The sequence below is a fragment of the Bactrocera latifrons genome, unplaced genomic scaffold (genome assembly GCF_001853355.1).
Source record: "Bactrocera latifrons isolate USDA-ARS-PBARC rearing strain unplaced genomic scaffold, ASM185335v1 scaffold_17, whole genome shotgun sequence".
Lineage (NCBI taxonomy): Eukaryota > Metazoa > Arthropoda > Insecta > Diptera > Tephritidae > Bactrocera > Bactrocera latifrons.
In genome coordinates, this window is record NW_017535185.1 from 2,051,985 (window position 1) to 2,061,073 (window position 9,089).

Consider the following 9,089-nt stretch of genomic DNA (forward strand, 5'->3'; position numbering starts at 1 on the left):
GAAGATCAGAAACTAATTTTTTATAAGAACCTCTGTGGTCTTACAAGAAGTGAGAAGAGAGAGGCCGAAATGCGTGAGTACGAAGAGCTCGGCAAGCTGGCCAGCAAGGATAATGCTCGAAAATTCTACGAAAAGATGCGGCGACTAACAGAAAGCTTCAAGACCGGAACATACTATATATTGAAGAGTCCGGAGAGGTAATCTAGTGACTGATGCGCGACCATGAAAAAGTTATATGGTTTAATAGACCGTATTATATGAAAGATTAAAGCCCACAGTCAACAAATTGATTGGATGATATCAGTGTAGCCTTAGACCTGGAAATCTACAATCACCAGATTTTCATCAAAATCTTGGCAAATACTCGTGAACGGAAGATCGACACACACTACCTCTTCGTCGATTTTAAAACCGCCTTTGACAGCACGGAAAGGAACTGCCTCTATGCCGTTATGTCGGAACTTGGTAGCCCCAAAGGAGACTCCCTATCATGTGACTTCTTCAATATAAGTATTCTTGAGGAAARTAATAAGAAAGCAATCCTCTATAAGAGCGTGCAGCAGCTTGCGTATGCCAACGATATCATTGGCCTTAACTCTCGCGCCGTTAGTTCTGTTATCTCCAGAATGGATAAGGGAGCGAAGCAAATATGTTGTGAACGAGTACAAGACGAAATATCTCCAGCTTCGAAATTGAGAAGTAATTGCCTCTCTCGACGAACAAACACCAAACTCTACAATGTACTCAGCATCTCTGCGCTGCTATATGGTACATAGGCATGGACGATGACAACATCTGACGAGTCGGCGTTGCGAGTCTTAAAGAGAAATGTTCTACGGAAGATTTATGATCCTTTGAAACGATGAGCTAAGCGAAATATGCGACGAAATTGACAGTTCTGCGAATTATGTCATGTCGTCCGATAGAATGAAAGCACTCCAGCTCTGAAGGCATTCGACGCAGGATCCGCGGAGGAAAGCAGAGGAAGAGGAGGAAGAGGAGGAAGAGGAAGACCTCCACTCCGTTKGAAAGACCACGTGGAGAAGAATCTAGCTGCACTTAGAATCTCCAATCGCCGCCAATCACGGAAGAACGACTGGCGCGCTGTTTTAAACTCGGCTATAACCAAGAAAGTGGTGTGTACGCCAACAAAGAAGAGGAAGATGATATTATTCAATAGAAAGGATCGCTATTCTAAAGCGCTAGCAAAAATTCGAACTCTTTCTTAATTAAAGTTCCCAGTACCTGGTCTGTGTTTGCGATTTTCCAATCAATCCGAAAAGGTGTTTGGCTTTCGAAAAAATAGCATAACAGCTACACTGGCTGCTTTTTCTTTTCCTTAAAGTACAGAAATAGGAAGGATATACAGAAACCACGGCAGCAACAAGTATGAGTTGTTGAGTTTTCACAGCACCGTGGTTAGCTAACGGTAGAGTGTTTTTACTTTATTTTCCCATGTTAGCCATATGCTTTGCAGTGTCTTACGTCTTTATTTGTTTAGGGAATCCGCTCAAATTGTTTGTGCCGAAACCATTACATTAGCCGCAACTCCATTGAGCTTGCAACATAACTCAACAAATTCAATGCAAACAATCAAAGAACATTTGCGCCCTCCCATTGCCACCACTTGCTTGCTTCGTTACATGCACGTTGTTACAACAGCAGCAACCAGAAAAGGAACAAGGTAAGCGGAAAAAAACACCAAAACAACGCTTCCAAAAGCCGAAGAATAATGGACTACAAAACAGCAAATAAATTCAATATTAGCCAACAACATCATCGTCTACTTGGCCAGCTAAGCAAACTGACAGCGCTGAGCGCTGCGGCCCGCCGTTGTTGGCGGCGTCGGTGTCGGCGATGTTAGACACAGGCTAGCAACACTTGCGCGCCAACACCGGGTATGTGTGTAGGTGTGCATCCTTTCAGCACCGCAGTGTAGAAAATATCGCAACAAGCGCCGCATAACATGTTACAATGACAATAACAACAACAAACACTATTTGTGGCATAACTACAACCAAAACACTACTGTAATACAACATGTATTACGAACAACACGCGCAGACAGACAGGCAGACAGCGATATGCAGAGAAGTAGATAAGGCGTGTGGCAGGATATATAAGGATACGCCCAAACAAGCACGTCACTATTAATGGTGTGGAACCACAAATATACACACACCTTTACACATCCAACAAGAAGGACAGCAGACAAGGCTGCGTTGCGGGTCAGCGCTTACGCTAAGTGGATTCGCATAAAATATTATCAACAAACATATGTGCATGACCAAAGTATTGTGTTTTAACTGAACAGACGGACCGAGGGTCTCAAGAGCCCAAGTTGTTTATGTGTCTTTAAACTAAACAACCGTACCAAAAGACTCAAGAACCCGAGATGACTGAACGAATGTACTCAAGAAACCAAGTTGTTCGTGTGTCTTTTAACTGAACAGCTGCTCTGAGAGTCTCAAGAACCCAAAGCGTACCAATAGTCTCACGAACCCAAGTTGTTTAACTGAACAACAGTGCCGAGAGTCTTAAGAATCTACGTTGTTCATGTGTCTTTTAGCAGAAAACTCAAGACCCCAAGACGCTAAAATAACAAACCGTACTGACAATCTTAAGAACCCTAACAGTTCCGGTGTCTTCTAACTAAACAGACGTACCGAAAGACTCAAGAACCCGAGATGACTAAAGGAATGTACTCAAGAAACAAGTTGTTCGTGTGTCTTTTAACAGAACAAACGTACCGGAAGACTCGAGACCCCAAGACGCTAGAATAACAAATCGTACTGACAATCTTAAGAACCCTAACAGTTCCGGTGTCTTTTAACTAAACAGACGTACCGAAAGACTCAAGAACCCAAGTTGTTCATGTCGTTTAACTAAACAGCCGTATATTTTAAGTAAACAGTCGTATGAAGTATGGCAGGAATCCAAGTTGCTCATGGGTCTTTCTTAGCAGTACCGAGAGGCACAAAAACATAAGTTGTTCATGTCTCAAGGAACCAAGTTATTCATATATTGAAGGTTTTTCAAGAACCCTAGTTGTTTATTAGGCTTAAAGTCGCTACGAGTCGACGTTTTCTTAACCTCGCATTTCATGGTGGTCCCGGATGGCTATCTAAAGAAAGCTCGTAAACAAAATCCAATTTCTTAAAACCCGATTATTTTTTCTAAGATCTCCGTTGGATGATCACAAAAAATTTGGAGAGGAATAATACAGTTAAGGCATTGAAAGCATAAAAAGTGTGCTTTGCCCAATCTACAAAAAGGAATCTGACCACATATTCACCATGCGCTAAATCTTGGAAAAAACCCCGTGAAAAGAAAATCGAAACACACTATCTCTTCGATTTTAAAACTACTTTTGACAGCACAAAAAGGGAAAGAAAGAGGAAGACTTCTACTCCGTTGGAGAGATCAGGTGAAGAAGGACCTGGCTGCGCTTAGTATCTCGGAATGGCGCCAAATAGCGAAAAGAGGAAACGACGCGAGCTGTTGTAAAATCAGCTATAGCCGCTTAAGCGGTTCCTACGCCAATAAAGAAGAGAGAAGAGAGAAGAAGATATAAAGTACATCAAATTCTGGAAGGTTGAAAAAGTCAATTAATGTTCTGTTAAAATGTCAAAAAGAAAGAATTTGAAAACAGTTCTAATCTTATATTTTTTCCGAATAGTGAAGAAATTCAAGAACCCAAAATGTTAACCACTATAAATTGGGGGTCTAAAACTGAAAATCTTTTAACCTTTTTTGGATTCTATCACTACCTGGGCTTTTTTAAGACCAAGGGCCTAACGTCTACTGAATGAACAAAAACCGCTATCCTTAACCAATATCGCCAATTAACATATGCCGGTCACCAGCAAAGACACACCAAAACTAGTACATATGGTGCATAAACACATAGCCGTAATAACAGTATAAAATAATATAATAATAAGCATTACGCAATTTATGTAATTTACAAAAACATTCTGATTTCTTAATAATTTTTTATAGTTTTCAAACACGTTCTATTCTGCGACAAAAAGCAGAAGCTACAAGCCGCAGTGGACGTGGTTAGTTGGAAATGTTATTTAACACCCTAATCACGTCCAGCAGTGACGCCAAATTTGTCATATAGCTTGAGCGCTCGTTGTCGATCGGACGCAATGGACTCATTGGGAATTTGGGTTTTCGCTGAATTTTATTACAAACACGCATGCGTATATAAAACTGAAGAAATGTGAGACAACAACAAAAGCAGTGTGGAGGTCAAACCCGAAGTCAAAATGCGTTCATAACTACCGTTTTGCCGACGCATTGGTTACAACAAATGAGACACAACCGCAGCGTAAACTTCGACAAATCGTATTTAATAGACACAGTGACCCCTCAACAATATCAGTTTACTTCTAACGGTCTTGGACAACACGATTGTTTACGTAAAGTCGCGGGTTTGCATAAAGGAATTACAGAACAATAATGTCGAACATATTGTACACAGTGGTCGCCGTTGGCTTATTGGCCACACTGGGTTGCGCTGAACCGCCACGTTCTCGTTTGCGGTTTCCCGGACCAGCTAATAATCGTCCACTGCCATTTTTAGCACGACAAGAAGCAGTACCATCAGTGCCATTAGACGTAGCTCCTTATCCACCGGCAGGTTTGAAACCAGAACCCGCCTTTGAATTACCAGAGCCCACTTATGGTCCTCCAGAAATAACATATGGGCCACCTGAGGAAGCACCAGACCAAACATACGGACCACCAGACCAAACGTACGGACCACCAGACCAAACATACGGTCCACCCGACCAAACATACGGTCCACCTGACCAAACATACGGACCACCTGACGAAACCTATGGACCACCTGCTGAGGAGCCTCTAGCTGAGCCTGCACCATCTTACGGACCCCCACCAGCTGTTCCCGCACCAACGTACGGTCCACCCGGCACACCGGCCGATGAGTATGGACCTCCACCACCAGCCGTAGCTGATGTACCACAAACTGCCTCGATCATTGATCCTCGTGCTGTCTTCCCACAAACTGTCTTCACGCTGCCACGTGTTGAACGTTTAGTGGCTTTCCGTCCAAGCGGTCGTCCAGCACCAGCTAAGCTGCGCCGTCCGGCGCCGCGTCCAAAGCCAGCAAAATTAACTCGCCCTCGACCACAACATCTAACACAAGCCCAAATACAACCAGCTAAATTAATTTTACACATTCGTCACTAAATAATGCAAAATCCCGGCTCTGATTTCCTAAGCAGAGTTGGTGTATTTTTGTTGTTGTTGATATACATATGCATATGTTTGTACATAAATAAGCTTTCGTTGTATTCTAAGGTTCTGTTAATTCGTTGTACTTACTCTAAAAATATATTTTACTTAATTGTTATAACTAAAATATCTAAACGAAATCAAATCTTTTTTTACTAAAAATTGTAAAGGACTAGTTATGTACATGGAAGTGTCCTAGTTTCGATTCCAACCTTTTCATTTTCGCTCTAAATTGCATTCCGTTCGAAAGTTAGGTTATATTACTTTCAGATCCCTTTTCAACAAATAAGGTTACGTTAAAAGAAAAAAAAAACGCGGAAGTAAGACACAAACATTTGCCGCCTAGCTAATATATAGTATTATCCTGCTACCCAAGTTAATTACCAAACATCGAAACCAAAAATTTCTGCTAGCTTCTGAGTTTCTTAGCAAAGTTCTTGTGTACGTGTTATCGTGCATCCTTCTCAGGCAGAGGCATTGAGATGTACAGACGTGCAATTTACGTGTAAGTCCTTTGAATTTGAATTCCTGAGTAATACTTACATTAGAGGTCAGCACTACTTCCTTTTCCACGAAGAGAATAATCTTTTGGGCAACTGTTCACAAATACCACTATTTTATCACTTTACACTGTAACACTGTAGCAGACTCAAACTTTATTTTATACACAAATATAAACTACATACATTTTAAAATCATTTTGATTTCTGCACTACATTTATAAATTATAACGCACTTTATGAAAAACTGTTGATATTTTCCATTTTAGCAAAATGTCAAAATAACGGAAGTGTAATAGAAGAAGAGTCATAAACATAAGGGCGCCATACACGCTGTGAAGTGGTACCAAACGAATAATTCGTATAAATAGTTTAAAAAAAATGTATATTGCAACAAGCTACTATTTAAAAATATTAAGTAAAATTTAAATTTATTAAAACTTTTGTTTTGTACAGTTTTCAGCTCTATCTTTGTTAGCAAAATACTTTTTTAATACACAGTATATTTCACTTTTATTAATAACATATGGCAACACTTAATGTCTCGCTACTCCAAATTCGGGCTGTCAGTCACGTACACAAAACTTGTAAACAATGAAATGAAAATCATCAGAATTGCGTATTTACAGTCAAAAGTTAAAAACAAAAAAAAATAAATAAAATAAAATGGATATAAATCATCGACTTATAGAGGCCGTACGACAGTGCCCTTTGCTTTACAAAAATAATGCCTCATTATCGGATCGTAGATGTGGTTGGCAACAAATTGCCCAACAAATGAAAATGCAAGGTATGCACGACCATATTGCTATAGATTTGGCTCGAAAAATTTATACGATATTTACAATTTTATAGAGGCACTGTTGAAGACTCGTTGGCACTTTTTACGAGAGCATTACAAACGCAATGCTATCGCAGACAATACACTGGAGTCTAATCAATTTCCATACAAAAAAGAGATGGATTTTCTATTACCATATTTACGTCCTCCACCCAGGGAAGAAGAGCAAAATGAAGCAGCTTTTATGCCAGAAGGCGTAATAAAGCCAGAATTCGTTATAACTGAAAAGGATTTGGAGAACGATAGCGGCAATGAGGAATATGTATTTTTGGAAGTAGAGACGCTTGGCCCTGAATATGAAACAACTAATGTAGTAACACAACAAATAAGTGCAAACGAACTTAAGAAAGAACTGCAACAAGAGCTGGAACAACAGCATGTGGAATATGACAGCGAAGAACTTACACATATTGAAATGGAAGTGCATGTGAAGGAGGAAGAAATAGAAAATAAACCGATCTACAATGACCAACAAGTGGAACAAGATTCCATAAAAGAAAACGCAGAAGCTACCTGCAATAGGAATGGCGCCAAGGAGGACGAAGCCGTGCGCAATCAAATACAAGAGGCTTCCGAAGAAAAACGAGAGAACAAAGTAGAAGTTCGAGAGGGAGATAGCAGCAGTGACAATGTTACAAATAACATCGATCGCAGCGAAGATGCTATTTTCGGTGAATTGGTATCGGCAATGTTAAAGAAAATGCCAGCAGAAAAGAAACGTATCGTTAAGCGTGACATTATGAATTTGTTGCTGACATAAATTTATGGGAGGGCACAGGAATCGCGAAAGATGACTATAGATATCTTTATGCATTTTAATTATAAGTTATATAAACATTTAACTAAAACTATGTATATTGATACAATAAGCTGAAAACAGACTTCTAGATTTAATATATTTACTACAATCGATAATTTATAATCTCAAAAGATGTTTGTATGTGTACCATATCCAAATATTAGTCCTTTTCGTATGCGAATTTTTTAATAAATGTATGTAGATAATTTTAAAGCACATTATACAGTTTGAATTAGAACAGTTCAAGAATGAATTATATATTTTCTATATTGCATTTCCGCTAAAAATTTTTGACACCTCAACTTTAGCAAATTATTTTTGTAGAGTTCAAGCTAGTTTGACATGTTTATTATTTTTGTAAACAATAATTTTAAAGGTGTGCTCCAAATGCATACAAATTGATTTCCACGCAATAATACGGTCAAAATAATTCGTCAATTATCTATTATCACGATTGGAAATAAGATATACATACATACATACATACGCATGTATATTTTCTGTGGATTAATACAATTTGGCACTCATCGTTCATTTGTAAACCGATCTAATTGGTCTTTCGCAGCACACGATGCACATTTAATTTGCAACAGTGCCGCTTACGTCCGAAAACGTATATAAACGGTTTCGCACAGTTTTCGAAAACCCCAAGTGCTGTGGCATGCGTCACACCTACGCGCAACGACTCTGTCAATTGCTCATGCCATGAAAATTCCATATTTTCCACCACCATCACGGCGCTCAAGTTTTGTCCCATAAATTTAATCTGCTTTACAGCATCCTCGCTGCGCGCCAGCACAATAACAAAAGCAAAGCGCGTGAAATTTAACCAATCGAACAACACATGCAGACACACTTGCTTGGCCAAATCGATTATCATTAACTTGCAGTTGAAGGTAATCATATCCTGTATGATAGCCTGTTTGAGCTTGCTATTGAAATCTTGTCGCGCCACATCGGTAAACTTATATGGCGTCAAGTATTCGGGCCATTGCATATACCATGGGTACTGGCGATTTATGAAACTATGCGCCAGCTTGCGCCGCGTATCGAACGAGTTGTTAAACGATGCAATTTGTTGTTCCAAAGGCACAGGGATATTTAATTTCTTGTAAGTGTACAATGTGTCCTCCTCGTATTGCGATTGGTTGGAAAGTTCATCTGAATTGATGCCAATTGGTTTCTTGGTTCTTTCTAATTCAGTGGCATTGTCCTCGGCCGACTCACATAGCAATAGTTTGCCTTTGCCCTCGTCGAAGCAGCAACGAATCACTGTTGGTGGTTGATAATTTTTGAAACCGCGTTCCGCGAGGTAGCCATGCAGCCAGATATTGCCGAACTGTGTGTCTGGATAATAGTAAGAGCACCTATGCTTGATATGCGTATCGCAAACATTGTCGGACAGTATTAATGGCCATAGGCTATCGAAGAATGACTTGCGCAAAGTCAAGTGCGACATGGTAGCTTCGGTGCGCTTAAAAATAACCGTTATTTACACAGATCGTACTGAAAAAACGTGTTAAATGATTTTTTAATGAAAAGGAAAAATAAGACAATTTCAAAATGAAAAACAAAAAAATTCCAAAATGAGAAAAAATATCAAAATGAAAAAATATATGTACATTAAAATGAAAAAAAAAATTTAATTAAAAAAAAACAAAAATTATAAATAGGCTCATACTAC

At 39.4% G+C, this 9,089-nt stretch overlaps 3 protein-coding genes and 1 long non-coding RNA gene across 6 annotated transcripts in view; 2 read left to right on the plus strand and 2 right to left on the minus strand.

The window, feature by feature from the left end:
* The window catches only part of LOC108966765, a 130,165-nt gene that overhangs the window by 116,919 nt on the left and 4,157 nt on the right, over positions 1 to 9,089 (minus strand). For 2 of the 3 annotated variants that reach the window (XR_001993207.1, XR_001993208.1), the window contains exon 1: positions 5,809 to 5,961. The exons of the other annotated variant lie outside the window; for it this stretch is intronic. This is a non-coding gene — a long non-coding RNA (uncharacterized LOC108966765). Of the gene's footprint in view, positions 1 to 5,808; positions 5,962 to 9,089 lie in introns of those variants that run through there. 3 annotated transcript variants of the gene reach the window in all.
* Positions 4,397 to 5,392, plus strand: LOC108966760 (extensin-like). The gene has a single exon (XM_018929797.1). It carries the CDS (start codon positions 4,468 to 4,470, stop codon positions 5,218 to 5,220), a length of 753 nt encoding a protein of 250 aa, XP_018785342.1. The 5' UTR covers positions 4,397 to 4,467; the 3' UTR covers positions 5,221 to 5,392.
* On the plus strand, positions 6,361 to 7,621 carry LOC108966756. Its single transcript, XM_018929793.1, has 2 exons — positions 6,361 to 6,555; positions 6,621 to 7,621. Exons 1-2 carry the CDS (start codon positions 6,432 to 6,434, stop codon positions 7,364 to 7,366), a joined length of 870 nt encoding a protein of 289 aa, XP_018785338.1. The 5' UTR covers positions 6,361 to 6,431; the 3' UTR covers positions 7,367 to 7,621.
* Positions 7,720 to 8,950, minus strand: LOC108966754. Its single transcript, XM_018929790.1, has one exon. The coding sequence runs from the start codon at positions 8,862 to 8,864 to the stop codon at positions 7,953 to 7,955; it is 912 nt and encodes a 303-aa protein (XP_018785335.1). The 5' UTR covers positions 8,865 to 8,950; the 3' UTR covers positions 7,720 to 7,952.

Bases quoted from the DNA above. Each gene is read 5' to 3' on its own strand.
- LOC108966760 (XM_018929797.1), top strand. From the start codon at position 4,468: ATGTCGAACATATTGTACACAGTGGTCGCCGTTGGCTTATTGGCCACA.
- LOC108966756 (XM_018929793.1), top strand. From the start codon at position 6,432: ATGGATATAAATCATCGACTTATAGAGGCCGTACGACAGTGCCCTTTG. The intron at 6,556-6,620 runs GTATGCACGACC...ACAATTTTATAG, and splicing joins CCAACAAATGAAAATGCAAG to AGGCACTGTTGAAGACTCGT.
- LOC108966754 (XM_018929790.1), bottom strand. From the start codon at position 8,864: ATGTCGCACTTGACTTTGCGCAAGTCATTCTTCGATAGCCTATGGCCA.